Below are 23,324 nucleotides of genomic sequence, written 5' to 3' on the forward strand. Positions count from 1 at the left end.
TCCACTCAATGACCACCTGTTTCAGGGTTCAGCATATGTCCTGACAAAAAAGAGCTAACCTGATGCAATCTCCTCTTAGAGGAAGGGTTACAATCAGGAAACTTTGCTCAATGCAGGGTGGATGGGTTGCTTTGCTTGTTGACTATTTTTTTAATACAGGAGGCCTTGCTGAATGGCTTAGTTCTCAAATTGCTCCACGGAACTGCAAGACTAAGTATGCATCAAGTATACTTTCTGCCAGTTTGTCTCCTCTCTTAAGCTACTTTCACCCACCTTTGTTTATTTTTCTCCCTTCAGTGTTTTTTCCTTTTCTGCCTTGTCGTCTGTTCTTCCTCTGTCATGTCCTCTCTCTCCCATGCTTCCTCTTCCACAAATCCCAGATCTTCCACATCTCCAAGGTCTATAGAATGTTTTTTAAGTCAAGTAATTTTTATTGTTTTCCTCTATGTCCCATACGTATCCACTCTCAGAACTCAGACAGTTTTCTGAGAAGGTCCTCACCTGTCTCCACTCTGATCGGCAGTGAGGCATCTCAGTGATGATAACAGAGTAAGTAAACGCATGCAAGTATTTAGGAACAAGTAAATACTGTAAAGCTAACCAGAAAAATGCTTGAAGATGAAAGGTTTTGTTAGATTAGTTAACCATTGCTATTTAAGATCAAAATATGAGCCAGCTCCAGAGTACAGGGAAGTTCTCACTCCCCACCTGCCTATGCACTTGCTGCACTGGAACAAGCCCAGTTGTTGCCCCAAATTGTGCTCAAAATCCCTTCTAATCTGAGCTGCTGATCTGAAAAGGCAGGCTTATCTTAAGCAATTTGTGAATATTTCTTCGTACGTATAGTCAGTTATATGACTGTCCAAGGTAACAGCAAGAAGACATGATGCTGATGCACATGAATAGTACAGCAGCTTCCAGGAACATGCTTTGACTATGCTGCAGCAACAGTCACGTTGCACTTGGTGTGATCACACAGCATGTACTAAAGAAACACAGACGATGTTTACTTAATTCATAAATATTTAAAACTGAAGCCTACACCCCAAGGTTGCAAAAGTGTTGATAATTGCCATTCATCCTGCTTATGTCTCTGTCCAAGGAAGTAGTACAAGTAGCATGAAACAGATGAAGCAAAGACAGTGTAAAACCAAACCCTACATATGAGTTGTTAGCTGCTTTTTGAATTGCCCATGGTTTTATTGGCATTATGTAAACAACGCTGAGGGATGATCTGCTACCTAATCTATCTCCATCAGTTTTTGAAATGGAAGTCAGATACCACCATACTTTATAATTTCTCCCAAAATTGGAAGCAGAAGCACAGAAGAGAAAAATGGACATCTAATGTAATGATTAGCACAATTCTGGTTTATAAACAAACTCATATGGCCTTAAAATTTTGCTAAATCATGATCTTCTGTTTAGCTACACCATCTAAAAACTCTTCTTTTAACCAGAACTATGTCAGTTAAGCGAGGCTTTATCTTTTCCTCAACTGCCACATTCCAGAGGTTTCTAAAATATCCAGTTATCTTTTGTTTTTCCACTAGTTGTACAAGGAACAAGAACATACACATTGTTACTTAGGTTACGTATTTTCTGTTCAGTAAAATGACAAGTTTATAATATTGAGCTCACCAAGGAAAGTTACTGTGCTCTGACAAAAGCTAGCTATGTTTTTACGTTTTTTCATATTCCTCTACAGCCCATGAAACTCATGTTAACACTTACGGATGTTTCATACATAAATAGTATTAAAATAGGGAAAATATGCAAAGATGTAGACATGGTGTTCTTAAATTCATGACGTTAAATAAGAAGTATCGTTTAACACATTCCAACTTTTAAGCTCCTTGAAATGTAGAATTTAGATGCCTATCTCAAAAAATAGAAGTGACAGGCATTATAATAAGTCGTATCTGATCAGTGAAATCTGTACACAGAACACCAATGTTTATACACTAAGAAAAGAAGGTACAACAAATACAGCAGTAACCACAGAAGCCAGTGGAATTCTTTCTGTGGTTTTCATATAGTGCTGTTTTTAATTAAGGTGTCACTTAATTAGTACACATAAAAAAATCAAGCAATTGGTGCTGGAGGGGCTGAGAAATGCTAACATCAGCCACCTGTAGCACATGAACCACATTTGTTATGACACAACTTCTGCTATGCTGATAGGAGTGGGCTGGCAGCAGCAGATCAGCAGAGAAAATAGACACTGTGCTCACTGAATCTAGGACAACAGCCCCAGGTTCATTGCACTCATATTCTTTGGTCCAGGCCTGACACAAGTTTCTGCCTGATTCTCTCCATCACATACAGGAGCAAACTCCCCTTCTGGCTTCTTTACAGCCTACTTTTTTGCTGGGGAAAAAAATGTTTGCTATGTTTCTGTATTCCTGCTTAGGAAGCAAAAAGAGTTTCACCTCTTGGTTGTGGTGCTTTAAAAACATAAGAAAATTAAAGAGTTTGAGGATATATACAGCCAAAGTACCAACTAGAGTTTAAGACTAAATGCTGTTCAAACTCTGTTGAAAGCCACAAAGACAGGCAAATGGCACAAATTTCTAGAGTGTTATCTCATTTTCATTCTCTTGTCCATGTGTCCAAATGAAAAAAAAGAAAAATCTGTCTATACATATGTCCATATTCTGCCCTCAAATGACTAGCTGCAGCTTCCAATGACACTGCCAAATTTAGCCGTGACAGTGAAGAAAGGGACTGATGGATAAAAATAAGCTCAATCCCAAACACGGACAATACAATTGTCTGGTAGCCTTTTATTATGCAAGACAAGGCAGGCTTCAGGACATGCAGATTTTGCATACAATCTGATGAGCACAATACTCCTTTGTACTTCATGGTGAAGTAAACAGCCTCACACTACTGTCATCCATTGTCTATCATGAACAGAAGTAATGGAACAAAATCATGATAGTTTCAGATTCTCCCTACCTAAAGTGCTAACAATTCAGAGATACTTAGCAGTAGGCTTTTAGCCTGTAAAAAGCAAACAAACCAACCAACCAGCCTCGACTTGTGACTTCAGTTCTCATATACTTTCTTAAGGTATCATAGCCTAAATACAAATATAAAAATCCAACCTGACACACTGGAGCACAGGCTCACTCCCCCTTCAGTTTTTGAGATCAACTTCTAAGTATGCACCATCTGCCAGCCTTTCACAAAAGATAGGAAGAGGCCATCCTAGTACAGTAGTGCCTGCAGCAATTTTGTTGCAACAAAATTGCTCAGCTCCATCACTTTGTTTTAATCTCTTACACTGGTTCTTTTTTATTTCATGGATGTATAGCAATAAAAAAGTCAATCTAGAAACTTAATGCAGTGATACAGATTTAATGAAACACAGCACACATTTTTCTGCTAAACATGGTCTACAATGAAAAACGCTAAGCTAACACAACCCATAGAGAATCAGTTCTGACCTGACATCAAGCTCCAGAAAAAATTATTCGGAGGATGAGCACTATTAAAAGCTTCTGTGCAGTTCACTAGCTGATTTTGCAACTGAAATATCTCTCAATGGTACTGAGCCCCAGAAAGATACAGGAAAGTGGGAAATGGTCAGTAAACCATCACTATGTCACATTAGGGCAGCTCAGAATCACCTCCTTCTGATGAAGGATTTGAAAGAGGAGATTACAACCAAATGTCACGCCATGGTATATTTATAGTTTTCTGGCATTCCCTGTGACACAGCAAGGTCTCCACTCTCCTCCCTCACCAGGAGCAGGCAGAGGCAGGGAAGAGTCTGTTGCTCTTCAGCACTTGTCCTGCCCAAACAGGAGAGCGCCTGGCAGCCAGGCTCAGACTGCCTTATCTGCCTGAGTGCTCCAGCAAAAACTGTGCAATCATAGAACAGCCCAGGTTGGAAGGGACCTCAAAAGATCACCTGGTCCAACCTTTCGTGGGAAGAGGAGCCTAGCTGAGATTATCTAGCACCCTGTCCTATTGCATCTTGAAAACTTCCAGTGATGAGGACTCCGCCACCCCTGCAGTTCATTTCCATAAGTCACACTAATATATTTTAAATACAGAAAAACATTTATTTTCCCATTTTCTTAATAAAAGAGATCTGCCGTTAAATTTGATTCTTGAAGCTGTATTTTTGACCTTAAATTATAAAGTGCAAGGCAGAAAACTGAGCAGTTCCCTAATTTCTCTCTATTATCCCTATTTCCAAGGGGGCACAGTTCTCATAAGACTGTATGAGAATTATCTAACATTTGTAAAACCTGCTATTCTCAAAGTGCTTTAAGCAGTTTCATTAACATGGAGTCAGTTGAACATGGGTGGATCCACAGAGATACCTGATCACTGCTTTTAGGAGATGCTTTTTTTTTTTTTTTTAAATTAAATTTTGCAGTAAGAGAAAATTATCACAGCATGACTAGTCAAGACTCCTGTGTGCCTTGTAAGTTGCTGTGTAACTAATTCAAATACATACAGCAATACATTACATAGACAATAAAAATCTACAGGTAATACATTAGTGTCTTGTTTTAGAGACATGAGGAAAAAACAGTTCATGATCAGTGATTTTTTTGTCACCACTTCTATAGACTATGACTATTTTTTGTCTCAACTAAAAAGGACCCATCTCTTAAAAATCACTGTGCAATATACCGGAATGTAAGATGAGCCAGATAATGTATTCATTACCTTTCATATCCTCTCCTTAACAATCTCTGATGTAAAACCCACTTTCCTTTACTTATATTATGGGGGAAATACAGCTTTCCTTAAATACAAGGTGCCACAGAGAAAAAAGTTGGTCACGTAAGAAAGTCACTACAAATTGTCCAAGCCCTAATCATTCACATTCTTTCTTATTATTACACTACTCAGCACAGTAGAGTAAGTCATGAGTCAATACCTATCCTCAAAAACAAACTTACATTACTCTGAGGGCAATGAGCCCATATGTTTAGGCCAGGCTGAGGGTTTCTGCAATCAGATATAAACTGACAAGAGACTGACAGAGTAAGTGGTGGGGGAAGCTACTCCAAGTGCTACAACTAAACACCTCTGTACAAAATTAATTACTGTTCAATGGTGGCCCAAATTTAGTTTGCATTAAGGCCTCTTTAATCCATTCTGTAAGTAACATTTATAGATCCTCAAGGACCTATTACTCTGCCAGAGGAGTGTATGAAAAGCTGAGTGTATACAAGATTCCACCATTAGAAATATCTGATAAGGAATCTTTATCTTGACCATTTTACTTTGCATTTATTTTTATTGCTTTAAAATGTCTTTGAGTAATTTTACAGTTACTTTTGCTTCTGAGTACCACTAAGAAATTATTTCAAATAAATCCTATTGTTGTTTTGCTTTCTATTGTCATATTGCTATTCAGACACTGGGTCTGGTAAACTTAGCCAACTTCTTGTTTGATTTTGGTTTATCAAAGTATAAATGTGAAGTTGTGGAGCTTGTCCAGCTTCCCTTTTTAGTCTCCATCCTTAAGACAAATTAAACATCATCTGTTGGTCTGAAACAGCTCTTAAAGAACAAGTTCTGCTTCTGCACCAAAGCAGCTGTAAGATTTTTTTGTGTGTGCACGCTACTTACTTCTACAAAGAAATTGCCCTTCTGAACCCTTCTACGCACATGACCTTCAAATCACTTTTTACTTCGCAACAATCTTAAATTCTTTATTTTGTATTTCTTATTAGTACATCACCTATTACCAAAATCAGCCAACACAGCAAAACATTTAAATACCAGGCAAGCCAGCTTCCATACACACTGAGGCTCAAATCTTGCACACTGTTAAGCTTGCATGAAACATAAAGTCCCCTTCAGGTCAGCATCAAGATCCTGTTTAATGCAAGACCCTGCTCTTGATAGCAGTTTCCTACTCTTTAATATATAGATATTAAATAATGAAGTCTTAAAGGTACCTCAGTCACAAATCACTTACAATCTCTGTGCTGTTCCTCTACTACTGTCCTATTTTACATGCAGTTTTGCTATCCCCCCCAAAGAGGCTCAGGCTCAAAGCTCACAGCTGACTTAGCTTCCACACGTTCTTCAGTCTTCCAAGTTGACTGGGTTTTGGGCTCCCAAAACAACTAATACCAGCTTCTGTGGATGGCAATATTTACTCCTTGTTTATACAGAATTTAACTTTGATTCTTAAAACTTACATTTTTCTTTCTTTCAGGTTCCTTTGCTCCCTGTTCAGGCTGTGAGCCTTCATCAGGTGGTACTGTTAAGCGCAACCTACAGACATTCATCTGAAAGAAAAACAAATGTTTGGTTTTATATTTAAGTGTTAAAAAAATTATTTTAATAACTTGCTTTACAGAATGAACTGTACTAAGATTCAAGTTTTAATTTGCTATTTTCTACCTTCTGCCACATGGCTGACAAAAGATTATGTTTTTAAAGGTTGGAGGGGTTTTTAGCTGGCAAGAAATAATTCAAGGGCATCCCCATAATTACATGCCTGAAATAGCAAAAATCCATTTCAATCAACATGTTCTTATGCACTCATAAATGACATTGAGAGCTGAGATAACAGAACAATGAACACCATTTTCTAGTTTCTCAGTTTTGTTTGCAGATTTAGCATACATTTAATCTTCAAAAGGGATTACTGAGAAACACAAAGTGTATTCTGGAGTGAATGCCTCTTTTCTGTTCAGTATATATCTAAGTATTTCATCCAAGCATACCTCAGCGCTGCAATTCCACTGAATGTGAATAGGAATATTACTGAAATTGGATACATACAAGTTGTTTGTAAAAACTAAGCTTCACAATGCTTCAGAGAGAATTTAAGAGGTATTGTTTCCCATCTGATTTCAGAAAAGCCATTCTCTTGCTGAGGAAACAGGCCAATAGGGTTGATACCTTTCTATCCCCAGTTGCGGTTTGCCTTGCTTTTGCCTCACAGATCTTAGGTGTAATGATATTTTTAAAGCAATGCATTTCATACAAGAAACTTGTTTAAAACTTTCAGTCTTAGTCCTCTTCATGACACATTTTTGTGGAAAACAACTATAAGTCCTAAACAGAGCATAGCAAATATGAAAGGAAAAATTTGTCTGTCCAAATTTGAAGCTGCACAATACTTTCCCATGAAATCCCAGCTGTTGACAACAAACAGGCCTCTTAAAGCTCTTGCTCAAAACGTCTAAAATATCTCTTTCATGATTACTGTGGGCCATCACCACTGTTCTTCTATAGCCCAGCATCTCATCTGATCTAGATCTCTCCAGTTTCTCCTAAATACTTAACTCCAGTCATGCTGAATGTGTACCTTCCCTCTGAAAGCCACCTTTCCATTGTACTTGCCCAAGCTCACAGCTCATGTTTTTGCTCATTACAGCACTTCCTTTTGCCTTCAAAATGGCAATCGTGTTCTGCTCACAGGCATTCAGAACACAGCAGAAAAGTCATTTTCATAGACGCTAAATTTACCGTTTTATAATTCACTTCTTCCAACTGCCTCTCACATCAGTTAAGCTAACTTGACTTCACTTTCAAGGCTCTTTACAACATGACCTCATCAGAGCACCGCTCTTCAGCATCACAACAAGGATTCCTGTTTTCTCTGTTTGCAAACAACGGACTCTTTTCAACTCTTCAAACAAGCTTTAACATTTTCTTCTTCCCAAGCAAAAGCAATTAGAAGAACCACCTGCAAATATCTGCAGCAACTTCACTGTTTTTCTTCCAGCCTTTCTTTAAATCTGTTGAGATGACAAATCAACAACGTTTAGACTAATGGTAGTCAACTGTCTTAAAAAAATGCTACTTTGTATTGCCTTTCATCTTCCTCTCTCAGTTTTGTGTTTCAGGTCTGCAAGGCCTTCTACCAATAAAGAATAGTGTCCCGAGACGCAGCTAAAGTTTCTATAAAATATGTGAGCTGTGTCTGTATTATAAATTAGAAAAAAGAAAAAAAAAAGAAGTCTATAATAAGGTCAAGGTGAAATATAACCTACTCTTTAGACACATCTGTGGAGGCTACTTTTTGTGCAGTGGGCTCCTCACCGTTAATTCATCATGCAGCCATATACTAGCAAATACAGAACAAGAAGCCACAGAGAAAGTGACATAAACCCCTCAAAACTTAGTATAAAAGCAGGTTATGCTTTCATGTTTGCTAAAGAAATCTGAAACGATGAAATGCGTTTAAAAATGATGAATCCTTGCACACGGGCTTTTCACACTGATTTGGCTGCTATCTTTGTTCTTCTGAGAACACCAATGCTCCCCATATACTGCTGAAGCTGAAGGTGCTTCCCGCTTACAAGTCAGTTATCAAGATATACTAATAATAAACTCAACTTTGGAGCTTGCTGATTCATAAGGTAATTAATACCACCTTTTCTCACCTATTTAATTTCCATTTCCCCCTGCTCTTTCTTCCCATTAGCTTAGCAAGGCTCTTTCCTCTTAAAACATGCCTGTTTACAACAAAAAGGGAAACAGACTGGCTTTCCTCCATGTAGGCAAACAAAGAAAGACCACACCCATAAATAGGAAATTGAACTGAATTTGTGCTGTGCTGTGCAGAAAGTGATAGATGAGGCCAACTTTTTCTTACAGTGATTTCAAATGAAGAAAAACTGGACTAAAAGGAAGGAAAGGATTGTTAGGAGAAAACATGAAAAATACCTCAAATAAATGAAAACAGGTAATCACTGGCAACTCTAAGTTAGGAGAAATGGAGCTGTGTATGATTCTCTAAAGCTGGCAAATGGCTTCCCTGTTAGTCCGTACACAACTAATTATAGTCAACATACTTATAGATTCACAGTGTAGCGATTGTAAATAAGTAATTATCCCTGTACCTGTACACCACTTAGTGAATCATGACTGCCTGTCACATTGCAGCGATTGATGTGTTACAGGGTTACTATGAAGGAAATCAAAGCAGCCCAGTACAGATGGCAGTCAAATCATAACAACTAGGTTGGAAATATAAATTAATAACAGTAATCTGTTGAGACTAAAACCACTGTACAACCAAAGGGTTGTTATAATTTAAACTGCTTTTCTTGCCCTTTCTTTTCACATTGCCTTCTCTATTACCCCCCTGAATCACTTTTTTTCCCTCACTTCCTCATTTCCACACTTGCTCCTTACTTTTAAAACACCTCAAATCATTATCATATTTTTGCCAGTATTTTTGACACAAAATAAAGTTTTAATGCTTTACTTTGCAGTCTGTTGCATGCAAATGCCAAACAGAGGGTGGCATTGGCAATCATCTAAGGATTCCAGCCTTGAAGTCATGCCCAGTGAGGCTTGTACAGCAGTGGCAAAGTACCACCCAGTTCCTCGCTAGGACAAACTTATACAGGCTGTACTCTTGCTATTGTTTATAACAATAGGACTTCCTCAGCATCCCTGGGGAAACAGCAGCAAATGTATAAAGTAGCCACTCACTCCTGCTCCTCCTAGGCCACAGATGATGCACTCTACCTAAGGACAGAACTACAGACTAATCTGTTAAAATTCAAGAACACTGTAGAGATTGAAAGGGAAAAACAACAGGCACCGTTTTTGCCTCTAACCTCCAGAAGCAATTATGAATACTGTACCCATACTCTTCTCGCTATGCAGTGATTCGTGAAGAAACAACACACTGTACCATTTGTCGGCAAGTTTACTCGACCAAATGAATGAGCAGGCTCACATGGAAATTGCAGCAAGGCCTCCTCCAACAGGAAAACACTGCTGCAGTGATGCCTTAAAATGGAAATGAAATCGTAACAGGAAGAACCTTGACTCAATGCCAAACAGTGGCAGAATAACGTGCAACTAAGGATGAAGAAGTAATTTCCAGAAACAAATTGGGTTATGCAGAGAGAAAGTGGGGAGCAGAATGAAAGAGAACTCCCCTAGCAGGGAAAAGGCTGTGATTCAATTTCCTTCACCTGCTAACTGAGAGTAAGAACAAGTGAGGAAAACCAGGGACACACATGACTTCCACCCTACCCTTGTGTCATCGACATTGTAACTTTGTGAGCGTAACTTTTAAAAAGAAATGCCGGGTAGAAGAAGAACCAGGTATCAGGTTTTCTAGACTATCAGACTTTGATTTGCAGCATCTACAGCTTTGGCAAGCCAACAATATAAGTATAATTGTGCCAACGTTTTATGTTCACTCCTGGCTTTTTGACACCAACAACCCACGAGCGGTAATTCCAAAGCTCACCTGACATCATTTGTGAAACAAATATGCAGACAGGAAAACAAAGACTGACAGGTTCAGCCCAGCGCAACACCAGACAGCAAAAGTTTGCTGAGTGCAATGGAAATTAACAAGTGAAGACATGCTCTTTTACCAAATTTCTAAGAGGCTAGTGGGACAGCATAGATGAGAGCTACCGCAATATGGCGGTTAAGAAAAAAGCCAATCTAGGTTAGTTAAAAATGTTAAGAATTCATGGCCCAGATCCACAATCCACGTTCATGTTTACCATCCCACTCAAACCACTAGGGTGCAACTTACAACAAATACAGACAACAGATTCAGTTTGAGTAACATCCTTCAGCTTTTTGTTGTCCCCTTCTAAAAAACAAAGCACCCAGAAAGGCATCGATCATATTTAACTATGTCCTGAAATAATTACAGGTAGCATTAAAATAATGAGCAACATTTTATAGAATAACCAAAGTTACTAGTACAGCAATAGAAAAATACAAGCTGTTCTACTTAACAAGTCCCATTCTAAGATTTTTACAGTACCCCCCCCACAGGGAAGATGTGGTTCAATACTGATCTAGCTTCAAATCAACTTTAGAGTTAACATCGCCAGAATTTAATATGATTGATCTTTCTAATGTCTGATAATAAAATGGCTTGGGGATAACACATTTGTTGAGTAACTGTCTGCTAACCTACCAGCTCAATGGCCAAAAATCACTCCCTTTGCCTAAGACCCAATGTTAGTTTTAGACTTTTGAAAGTGAAAGCAGAAAAGGACTTAATTTCAGTCAGTCCTAAAAAGCAAAGAAGAAAGTACTTTCTTTGGTCATTTATCTGTTGATCAGCCTGCTCCATTTATGAAATCTCTGCTATGAGATTCCCCACACAATTAAAGGGCACTTTTCCTGTGACCACAGGCACACAGGAATGTGACATACATCTTTCATTTATTCAGCAGTTATTCTAACCGTCTTCCTCCCCTCTTTTGACAACTCATGGTAAGAGAGTCACATTTCACTAAAAAAAACCAACAGCACCTTCCCAGTGGGCTTTATTTGCAAATTAGTTTTTTTTACCCGTTTCCTTAAGAGAATGTATCAAATACAGTTCATTTTACATCATCCCTAGGAAATATGTCATGGGGATGAAAATAAGAAAATTATCACTCAAACACAAATTCTCTTAACTTTAACTTTTTAAAGAAATGTTGAAACAGGAAAACTCAATGGGAACACGGAAGACATGCAGGGAACAGAATTATGATTTCTAAGTCACGTTAATTTTTCCACATATGTGAGCAATTTCATTTTTATGAAGGCCAGGGATTTTTTTCTGTGGAAGAGCCTGACCTTCCCGTTATCACGTAAAACACAGCAACGTGACATTCTTCATTGTTTCAATTATGAACTCATATTTTTGGAGTGTCAAGACAATCACTAAGTAATTCAAGAAGTCTTATGGTCACGCGATTATATTTCTTTGTAAGGACAAGCTTATCGCTTACTTTATTTCTCCACACATGGGATGCGCGCTCGCAATGAGAGCGGCGTGGTTACAGCAGCAAAAAAGGGCTATTTAAAGCAGGGTGGCTGTAGAGACATTCCTGTCCTATCTGCCAGAGTTTTAAAAACTTTTTAGAAGCATTTCCCAACAGATTAATACATCATTATTATTTATGAATTTTATGAAAATTACAAAAATTACATCAGTAAATCATATTTCTGTATTTGATGACCTGATTATAAAAATACGTTGCTACTGCCATCTAAATCACTACAGTGAGTTTCTCACGACAGATAAAGCCTGGACAGGCAAGCTCTCAGCTGTAAATACCGAGGCGCATTTTCGGGGGGTGGGGGGGGGAGTCTCCAACACAAGCACACCCTCCTCGCAGGTTTCCGTAAGAACTACCGGGGACTAGCACCACAAAGCCTCGCAGGACACCCCAAAAGCTCTTCATTTCCCAGCACCTCCTACGAACGCGAACGAGGTACGTACTCGCGCACCGCAAGCTTCACCTGAAAACACCGAAAATGAGTAAGAACAACAACAAAAAAAATCGCTCCGCAGGTAAACTAGGGGAGGAGGGGGGCGAGCGCGCGTGTCAACCCGCCGCTTCGCCCCACGACCCCGCCCGCGGGACCTCCCCGCCGCCGTCCCCCGTGTCCGTGTCCGTGTCCGTGTCCGTGTCCGTGTCCCCGTCCCCCCCCCGCGCTGCCCCGCGCACCTTCCGCCGGGCGCGGCCGCCGTCGCCGGACGGCCTCCGGGGGGTGGTGGCGGTGACCGTGAGCCCCGAGCTGTAGCGCAGCATCCCCACGGGCCGCCGGGCCGGCGCTGACTGCGGCTCCCTTTGGCCGGCGGCGCCGCTCCGCCCCCGCGCACATGGCCGCGGGCGGCCGCAGGGGCCGGGCTGCCCCAGCAGGGGCGGGCCGGGGAAGCGGAGCCCCGCTCCCCCCCCCCCCCCCCGCCTTCCCCGCCTCCTACCGCGGCCCGCCCCCGCGGAGCTTGCGTCGCTGGCGTGCGCCCCGCTGCCTCGCGTGGGGTGAAACTGGGCAAAGTCGCTGCGGGACGCTGCCCCACGAGAAACTTGTCCTTGGGACGCTGAGGCCCCAGTGCAGGGTGGCACTCCCTCAGCTCCCGGGGATTCTGGGTGTTGGGGGTGCAGCGTGGGGAGGGGGGTTTTGAGAGGAGACCCAGGCGGGTCCATACATCGCTCGGCCACCCCTCGGGCGGTGGAAAGTGGGGTGAGGTCTTGCAGGAGCCGCTGGAGGCCGCTCAGTCCCGTTCTCTGGTACCCACCTCTGAGTGCTCTAGCCAGAGAGCGCTGTGTGAAAGCCGGACACTGTCCTCTGCTCCTTCCCACAGCTGCAATTTGTGAGCCACCCAGGCCCGTCAGCTTATTAGCCGTGCTCTGGGAACGGGTATCAGACTGATCAGAAAGCACCCAGATCCCAGACAGCCTTGGGTCAGAGGCACAAAGCCGGCGCAGCTCAATGCATGAGTGACAGCGTAAGCCCGAGTGCCAAAGGTCCAACGAGGAGGTGAGTCTGGTGCACTGGAGTTAGCTGGCCCTGAGCCACATTGCAGGTGTGGACTTCAGCATTTCAGATGCTCAGCTCTTCTGGGATCTGGGCTAAGGGAACACCGTAGCCCTACACTGCTGTACGCAGGCCTAGGTGCACACACATCTTCATCTGCAGCCTTGCTTGTCTGTCACGAGCAGAGCATTCCTCGGTAATCAAAGGAGTTACAACCAAAGGAGATGCTTTTGTTTGAAAGAAACTGCAGATTAAATACCCATAAGGGCATTTTTGAAATAGATTATCCTCTGTCTCCCTGTAATTACCTTGACATAATTAAGACCACAAGAAAACAGTTATGGCTATGCAATGTCCTTGCCCCTTACGATGTTAACGATTGTGCTGGTTCCCAATTTGGAGAATGCTGAAGAGAGGGAATTTGCATTGAAAAAATGGAAACTGCACTGAACTACCAATGCCTCACCCGCTGTGTACAATGCCTCTTCTGCCTCTCAGTTCCCTGTCCCCAGGGCAAGATACTGAGCTATCAACAGGACAAGGATGTGAGGAAGAGGGGAAGAAAGCATTGCCCAGGCCCAGAGGAACGAATAAAGGGTCTGCATTCAGTATTCAGTATCTTTTCTGTTGTTTTCCCACCTATTATTCTCTTCTCCACCTGAGGAAGGTAATATAGCCCAAGGCACGTGAGATGGAACAACCACTTGTATTTGGATTTCTCTCAACTCAAGACTGGCTGCATGTTACACAATTTTTTTTGTGGGAAGGTGTCTTGTGCCTACAAACAATTGCATTTCCGTATGAATCATCCACTGTCTTAACTCCTGGTTGTAATGCTGCTTTCAGAGTGGGTTTGCAGGTGGAGAATAGGTTTAGCAAGTATGTCACCTACCCACTGGGCTGTCCCTTAGCAGTGGTCATTAGTTGTTCCTGGTCATTCTGGTTAGCACAAATGCCTCACTTTAAATTCTGGTCCGCAGCCAGCTTGTGGCCTTTGTGGTTTCAGCTGGGAAGGAGTTAATCTATCTGTGAGATTCTCCTGGTTAGTGAAAAGTTGTGCCTTCTGGACTTTATTCCCCTCTAGGAAAAGGTGTGTACACAGGGCTGTCTAGTCACTGCAAGGCACAAACAAGAGAACTGCTTTTCTAAGAACAGGCACAGAGATGAAACTTGTGCCACACTATGGGAAAGGACCTCCCTTCCCATACGCTAGAGCATGAGAGAATAAGGCACAGTATCAGATCTCTGGGAGAATTTGCAAGATCTGCATCAACTCTGAGAATTTTTATAACTTTGAAGGAAATCCTACTGGTGCAGATGAAGGAAAGACTTGTCCACGGATAATACAAATATAGTTTTCTCAGTTTTGTCTACATTACTAGCAGCTCTCCCCATTTCTTGGAAAACAGCAGCAGGACATGTCTACCTGATATACCAATATCTGTTTGAACAGGAGCATCTTCTAATTTTTAGCACATCCTCAAATTAAAATCCTCTAAGAAAGAATAACCTGCATGCATGGTTAGTAGTCTGCTTTTTTGGATACTCTCTGAATCATCCATCTCCTTCCCTTCCCCCAGTCAGCAAGCTGCACAAATGTAGTAAGGAGTCTAATTTGTTTTCTGCCTTGCTAGTTGGCTGTGTATTCCATGCACCCACCTGCAGTCTCTTCAGCCCTTGTGTAGGCTGTGTGATCCTATGTGCACTGTAAACATTTGAAAATACCTTATAATCTCTAAGCTCTGCCAAGGCTGAGATGAACATGTAGAAGTGAGACTCCAGAAAAAAAAAAAAAAAGATCAACAAATACCTGTCTTTGCATGAAAACAACATTTGGAATAGCTTTTTCACCATCCGCAAAGCTCTGATACACTACAGGGATTATGGAGCCAGCTGCTAGTATTGAGTGAACACCTGGTACCCCCAGGTAGGAAAAAGGAAGCTCAAGAGAAGATGTTGCAGCAATACGAGATGTACACAGAAGGGCTGCAAAAAAGCTCAAAGTTATAGAATTATTTTTGCATAAAGACAGGATAAACAGATTTGGGATCTTCAGCTTGGACAAAAGACAATGGTGAGGAATGGGCAACACAGGCGTAGAAGATGATGACTAGTATGTAGAAGTGAATGGGGAATGGCTATTCATTATTTCCTACCCTTGGGAACAATGGATTTGAAGTAAACCAGGCAACACATTTATGTGCGAAATTAAATTATGTCAGAGGATATTCTGATTATGAAAAGTGTAAATGCTCTCAAAAAGCAGCTGGATAAACTCATAGGAAGACAAGCTATGAGGGCTATAAAACATGAAGATATGTCTACAACTACTGACTCAGGAGGCCCTTGAATTGTGGGTTTGCTTTCTTGATAGCTCTGCTATGACAGGACCTCTGACCACTATCTTTTCGGCCTTGACATGACAGACTCCCCACCAGTAGTGGTAAAGATGACAGGCTTCTAGGAAGCAACAGTTCTCCTCTGCTCTGAAAGGAGCTCTCTCGTGCCCAGCATCTGTCCTTGCCTAGGGCAAGCTCTGCGTGTATTTCTGGCTGCAGCTCATTATTCCACATTTGCCATTCTCTCTCACCTCCAATGGAGACTTAAGCCATGAAGTGACTATTCATAGAGTCACTCCCTCTTTGAGTCCCTGAGATATCAGGGAGAAATGTCTGCTTGGTTTCAGCTTGTCCCTGTTTGCCAGGACCCGTGACCTTACCTCCCTGGTTCTGAAATAGTCTGAAGGAGATTTACCACAGTTTACAGCTCCTTTTCCCTGCAAGGGTCATAGTACGCTGTTGTGAGCATTTAATACTGTCTGTAGTTTGGACTTGGCACTAGCTTATAGGAACAGCATGGTGGAAAAGTAAATCACTACTTGGGAATTAGTTTGGCTAAAACAACAGTATTCTACTGATTTTTACAGTCGGACAGACTACACAAAAGGTATACAGTCATAAAGACTGCTTGTAGACGATATACAATGTGGTGGCAGAACATAATCTGACCAGGATGCTGAGCTTTCAGCTCAAAACTTGCCAGCGCTTTGTGAATGCAATGATCCAAAGGCACAGCAGGTTAATTACAAGATGATACTATAGTGTTAATATCTGGAACAATAGCTGTTGTAGAGCAGCTAATATAACTACACAGAAACTGCAAGAAATTTAAAGCGTAGGCACCTTCTTCATTTTTTTGCAGACTACCTTGTTCCCCACCACCAGCGTTACTGATACGTTTTTTTCCTAGGAGGCCCAAAGATCATTGTGCTGTGGGAAAAATGAAACAGGATGTCACAGAATCAACAGGCCTTTATATGAAAAGCCCTTGGTCACAAGATGGGCAACAGAGCATACAGTACATGGAGCAGGAAATAGGTCTGCCCTCACAGAATAGCAGATAATAAAAGAATTACTGCAGGAGTGGGTAGCCTGGTCTTACCTTAACAAATTGCCTAAATGTGGGCATGATAAAAGGCTGATTTTTTTTTTTTTTTTCATCAAAATCTCCCCATCTTCAGGCTAACTGCTGACAGAGTCCAGAGGAAGAAGAAAAGTTCCAACTGGAATATTAATCCTGTGGGATTTGGGAATAATTGCAGAGTTACAAATTGAAAAAGAACTCACACCTGTGGTCATTAAGGTTATAAAGTCCCATTTGTATTGCTACAAAAATGAGGTGTTATAATTAACTTCTAATAGCCTTTGCTTTCCAGGGGGATTAAAATCTATTCTGCCTTCATCATCCCTAAGGCATGAAACCCATTTATAGCAGAGATTATCAAATGGACAGATGCATGTAAAATATTTCAGAACCAGACTCGGTAAGACCTGTGGGCTTGATCACCTATTTTTCCTCAGAGCTGTTTCTTTTTTCTGCTAGCTTTCACCCTTGTATTCTACACGCACACACTTAGCTCAGCATCATGTAACTCTCAAGCTCTCTTTTTTGGGCATTACGCCTAGCATGAAAATTTTAGCCTGCTAACAGTCATAAAACAGTTTGTTGGGGACACATATCAGACACTGAGCCCCCAAATTTGGTAGTCATAGGTCCCCTTATACGTAATATACAACCCAAAATTTAATATTGTACAGTTCTTCTCTTGAGCAATATTTAATCTTTCACTGGCAAATACATCTTCGCTGCATTTGGAGCTACTGTGGTTTATAGTTACCCTTTTGAAGTGACATAACACATACAAATATCTGAATGTCCAGCTTGGTTTAGCTACAAGCATTATATTACTTCCCAAACCTATCAATATAACTATCACTTAACGCTCTTGGCACATGGCTAATACAGGATTACTACAGCAACTTGGAGCCTCCCCTGCTGACCTCACATATACAAATCTATAATTAGGAATTCCCACACCAGGACTTTGAAATGCAGAATATGCATTTTATTTTGCAAAGCCATCAGTACCTATTTTATGTGATTATTTCAGTTATGGTTGAATTGAATAAAAAAAGAAATTCCTGGAGTTACTTGCAATAACAGCTTGATTCCATCTTTACTGATAATGTAGAGTGACAGACTATAATGGCAATAAATATTTCTTTTAATGTTTTCTGCTTTTAATTGATGTCCTACTTCCTACTTAAAATCCATCTTCTTGTTAAGGTTCTCAAAGTAATTTTTAACTATATGTCAATAAAGTCACAAAATGCTAGGTAGCTCAATAAATAAAACAATGCAATGTGCACTATCATTTCCTCTGGAAGAGACAGAAAGGACATAAGAGAATGGGTTAGTCTCTCAAAGCTGTATCTGGGCAAGAACATAGAGCAAGACTATAGAAGCCAGTCAGGTAATTATAATATCAACAGAATTCTGCCATGTACCTTTATGCATATTTATGTATGTCAGCGTGTACCATACAGTTTGTGCACCTAGCAGTTAGAAAAAGGAGGATTACACCTGGTAGCTATGATTTGCAGACTCAGACTGTTAAAAATTTATAGCGGAACAGAAATTACTTCTAAGATTTTAAAGAAGGCTGCAAAACCCTAGAAGGGCATGTTTTTCAGGAAAAAAAAGAGATATTTTTAGCTTTATTTGGGAGGGCTTTTGATTGAGCATGTCAGTAAGTCATAATATTTACACAGCTATAGTCATGGCTTTTATTTCATTGAATAAAAAATAAAAGCTTGGACCTTACCAAAATCAACTGCGAGTTACAAAATACAAACACAGGGCAGTTTCATTTATCATGGATATGTGGCCACAAATGAATGAAAAAATAGCACTGTCATTTTTCAGTCACAAATTCTTAGGGATTTAGATAGCATCTCTTCAGATTTTTCTGAAGCATATAGGGCATTAATCCAGTTCTGATTCAGCAGAAAAAGTACCACCCCTTGATTCATCTTCACCATTTCCTCTTTCAGGTAGGTCTCCCATTCAGTTAATAACTGGGTCGTAGCCCATAGCAATGTGGCCTGAGACATGCGTGCAATGCTAGAAGCTTGTCATTCATACTTCAGCAGTAGGTTTTGGTTTAGTCAGTCCATGCAAGTAGGACAGTTCAGCACAAATGTCATGTAAAAATAACACAGCACAGGAGCAGCAGCATTGTTCACATAGGGGTGTGACTTGGCCAGGTCACGTAATTGAACTGGTTAAGGTAGGTAGGAAAGCAGAAAACAGGCACACCCCACCATTAACACTACAGTTATATTGTTAGGTAGCTGCCTTTAAAATCACATTCCACTCTCTTGAGATATCAAAGGATAGACCTCTTCCAAAAGACTGATTTCAGCATTGTCATTGTGGCAGGAAGTAAGGAAATTTTAGAGGCAGAAATAAATTGTGGAGTGCAAGTTCTTCTATAAGTGTAAGGCACGGACATATTTCAGGGAGTGGGAGCATTAAGGACAGAAAATCACTACATGTATTTGACTGACTTCTTTTAGCTTACAAAGGGGAAGACGAGACACATTTTGCCTTTATTTCTCCACAGGAAAGGAAACATAGAAAAGGAAGAAGGGGAAAAAAAAACTCTATTCTGTTTCAGCTCTATTTTATGATAGAAGCCCAGAATAGCAAGTGGTGGACTTCAGCCCTGCTTCAGGGCAGAGTATGATGGAACATTTTTCTAACCAACAAAGCAACATGGCATTTATCTAGAACATCTGCACAGATGCTAGAGAAGTTCTTGGTTGTCTGGCTTCCCCCTTGTTTTAGATCTGGTTTAGGGCCTCCATGTTCCCCATCTCAGAATGATACACATGGGAATTCAGCAGTTCTTAATGATTCGCCCAGCCCATTGCCAGTTCACACACAGCTGGGACAGGGAGCTGTGCACAAAAGTTGCGAAGTACAAGTGGAAGATCTGGTTCCATTATTTATTTTCTTTCTACATACTAAAAAGAAGTTTATTAGAAGTTATATTAAAAGAAAATAAGGTGGAAGGGGAGGTATTTTAACTGTAAAATATCAGGTCATACTGACTCTTGACATCAGGGGACTTTGATCAGGAAAACTTTGGTCTCTCCAGCTCCAAAAAATGCTCTAGTGGACCTATGTGTATCTACAGTATAATGAAATTTTCTTATCCTGTCATCAAGAATTGTCTCATTTCCTCTGGGCATAAGTCATTACAATAATAGAAAAAGAAGTAAAAAGTTATAATCAATACAGAAGACATTGTTGAGCCTAACTGAAGTTATTAGGAGGCAGCATAGGGAGGACTAAATAGTTAAGGGTACTTACTAATAGCTCAACCACAATGACTAAATATTACTTAGAGAAATACCCCTCTAATGACAGACTCAGTCCTAGGAAGGAAATGGATTCACACACCTAACCACTTATATATTTGGTCACACACTGTATCTGTGAATCTAGATGGTCACTCCCCAGATTTCCAATGTGTCATTCTTCAGGCCACTTCAGGCCAGAAGGAGTATGTTTTTCTTTCACCTGCATATAGTGCCTCATCCAGTTAGCAAGAATGCAGCTGAGTAGCATGGTTCTGGGTCCTGATCACAGAGGAAGAGATTTGAACTATTCCAGGAAGGCACTTTCAAGAAGTATTACAGACTTTGAAATAGATCAAACCGGTATCAGTGACTTGGACCAGTACAGCAGGATTTCCTGACATTCTGCCTGCTTGATGATAATGTGAAATCTAAATAAACCTGTGGCTTTTGAGTGACAAAGGCTGGTCTACAGAAGCAAATAAACCAGTTTGCAAGATCAGTCATAATTCAGAAATTAATATTTCTACTACGAAATTAAATGTTTCTGCAGTGGAACTATTCCCATCAGGTTTCTCTCTCCAGAGAAAACCACAACAAAAAGTAGTGAGTACTTGATCAAAAGACCTTTAAAATGACTTGAAAGACCCATTCACTTCTGTTGGGTTTTGACTTATTCCGTAAATTTATTCCAATCAGGAGATTTGGATGGCAGAAGTCTCCATAACATTCTTTTGCTTTCCCTGCATTTCAGAATGTGCCTAAAGTTTACTAAGCCTTACGTAACTACTTGAATCCAAGGGAAATGCAGGGAAAAAATAAATACACAGAAAGCCATGCACAGTGACTATATTATGACAAACTCTTTGCAGGCTCTGGGGAAGGCCGATTCTCTTTCCTATCACTCTTAACTCCATTTTATCTTACTCTATTCAGATGCCTGGCCCTATCTCTAGTGCTTCTGACATGCCTTTGTAAAAAGATTTCAAACCATGTCTGTTGATGAAGTCTTTAGTTGCCCAAATTAATTTTAGTTATATTTAATTTTGTAGATAGAGATTTCTAAAAGGTGTCATTAGCATTAACTTGAAAACTGAATTTCCCTGGATGATTAACTGCTCTTCTTTTTCATAACTTCACTATGCTTAGGCATTTTGCTGCATTTCTGGCCTACCTAGATTGCTTCTTCAAGAAGTGTATTTATTATAGGTTAATAGAGCACCATTCCCACCTCTGGAAATCTTTGAGAGGAGTTACCTGAAAGCTTGAAAATCTACCGGAGTGGCTGGACTGAGCAACACATGGGATTCTATTAGGCCTCCTTTAGTTGGCCTAATAGGGCACATATCCTATAGCTTGTTTAGGCAGAATCTCATCTTCACCCGGCAGGGGGAAACAGAAATGGCATATCTCAAAAGACGTATTTAAATTCTTCCCTGTTGCGGGTTTGTTTTTTGCATAAGTATTTCAGCATGGAAAGTGAGCGCTATAGGGCTGCTGTATTTATTCCAAAATGCAGCTTCTGCAAGGGGTGTTCTCTTCCCATTAGCTTTGTCTAAGTATAACTCACAAAGCTTTTTTTTAAATGCACACATACACAGTCACATGCATGACAGTTGATTAACAATGTCTTTTAGTTAGTACAACTTAATCTTGCCGATTTTAGAACTGCAATGCTCTTCTAATGTAAGCAGAGAAAGCAGATATGAGGGGTATGGATAGTAATGAATGCTTAGAACAGACCTGTCTGGAACACCTATTCTCCCTGCTGCAGAACAAGAACAGAAAGACACAAAAAAATCACTAAAAGACAATTGCCCTACTTCTGCTCTCATTTTTACTAGCATCTGTCTGATAATAACCGAGAAGTAAATGGAGGTGCTCTGGATATTAATGTGGGTTAATAGAATTAAAGTAGTACAAAGGAACTATCTTATTGCTTTTTATAATTAACCTGGAGATCCATTGCTGCTGCAGGTCACTGAACAAAGAAGTTACTAGCATTGAAGGAAGAGAGACATACAGATATGTATACAGGATGAGGTTTGGGTCAGACAAAATGGTGAGCTAGCTAGCATGAAATCAGAGGCTAGCAATGATCAGAGAGAGGCTGACAGGAGTCTCCTGTGACACAACTGACACTAGACATAGGGGGAAGGAAAGGAGGGTATTTTGCCTTCCTATGGGGCCCTGAGAATTGACCACTGTTGAAAACAGGATGTTAGACCATCACTCTGCCCTTGGAAATTTCTATATTCCTACCTTTTAGAGAAATATTTACCAAATTATTAATACAGTAACACAAGGCCCAATCCTCCTCTCTACAAAATCAATAGCAAAATTCCCAGTAATTCCTGCAGATGTTGTACAGAAGCTATAATATATTGATACATTAATAGCATGCACTGGATACATTGAAAACATATGATGGTTGTTCATTCTCTAGCTCGTTTTATTTGAGTAAACCGTTTGGGGGAGTAACAAACACTTCCATCCACTGTCCTATGACATATGGTGTACTTTTGCTAAAGCATTAGAATGAAAAGTACACCAAAATATTCTGACAGCAGACAGGCTAGCAAGCTCTTAAGGAGGAGTTTTGGTACATTTCCCACTTCTCCTCATACGACTGGAGTTATGGAATCTCTATGAATTTTGTGGGTCTCCTGTGTTAACACACACGTTTAGTATTTTGATGAATTAACAAGAGAGATAAAATACTTAAGACAAAAAGATCCTATAGAATTAACAGTGGACAAACATTGAAGTGCCCTCTGGAACTGTATTCCTGCTAAGCATTTCTGTTCCTGTCCTTAGGGAGACAAAGTTGAAGCAGATTTCTCAATAGAATATTGTTTTCCTTTCACTGGCTTACGCAAGGGACAGTGGCCAATGTGGGCATAAATTGCAATGGAAGATGAGTATAACTGGAACACTTTCTGGGTCCTACCCAGTTGGCCAAATCTTCCTGTTTAATGGTATGTCTTTTCTGCATAAATCTTCTGTAACCATAAACAGGATCTCACCCTCAGATTTCGAATCATTTCAGAATAAGGGTGATTCTCTGATGGCAATCTAGAAAAATAATGAGTTGAAACCTATTTGGATATTTGGCTATAGTTTTGACACTGATGGGAACCTGACATTAACTTCTGCATCTCTAGGTTAGATTTTTGCAGTGCAGGACAACCACACAAACACACATACAGATGAACACCAGCATTAAGGATACCTGAAATAAGGTGGGCTTTTTTGCATGCTTGCTACTGGCCCACATCCACAGATAATTCTTGAGTGCATATTGTCAACCACATAGCTTTAAGGTTGTTTGGAATCTCCTTCTGTATTGCCAAAATAGCACTGCTGGCATAGTTCAAATAT

The 23,324-nt window shown here is 40.5% G+C and overlaps 1 protein-coding gene across 3 annotated transcripts in view; it reads right to left on the bottom strand.

The window, feature by feature from the left end:
• The window catches only part of MYZAP (myocardial zonula adherens protein), a 79,516-nt gene that overhangs the window by 51,085 nt on the left and 5,107 nt on the right, over window positions 1-23,324 (bottom strand). Inside the window, exons 1-2 of one of the 3 annotated variants that reach the window (XM_069798133.1) lie at window positions 12,429-12,617; window positions 6,180-6,269 (exon numbers count right to left, since the gene is read on the bottom strand). In XM_069798133.1, the coding sequence (XP_069654234.1) occupies window positions 6,180-6,269; window positions 12,429-12,512 (174 nt within the window). In that variant the 5' untranslated portion in view covers window positions 12,513-12,617. Of the gene's footprint in view, window positions 1-6,179; window positions 6,270-12,428; window positions 12,618-16,680; window positions 18,256-23,324 lie in introns of those variants that run through there. The other 2 variants (XM_069798130.1, XM_069798132.1) reach the window with 2 other exon arrangements.

This window comes from Haliaeetus albicilla, chromosome 12 (assembly GCF_947461875.1).
Source record: "Haliaeetus albicilla chromosome 12, bHalAlb1.1, whole genome shotgun sequence".
In the NCBI taxonomy this organism is placed as follows: domain Eukaryota; kingdom Metazoa; phylum Chordata; class Aves; order Accipitriformes; family Accipitridae; genus Haliaeetus; species Haliaeetus albicilla.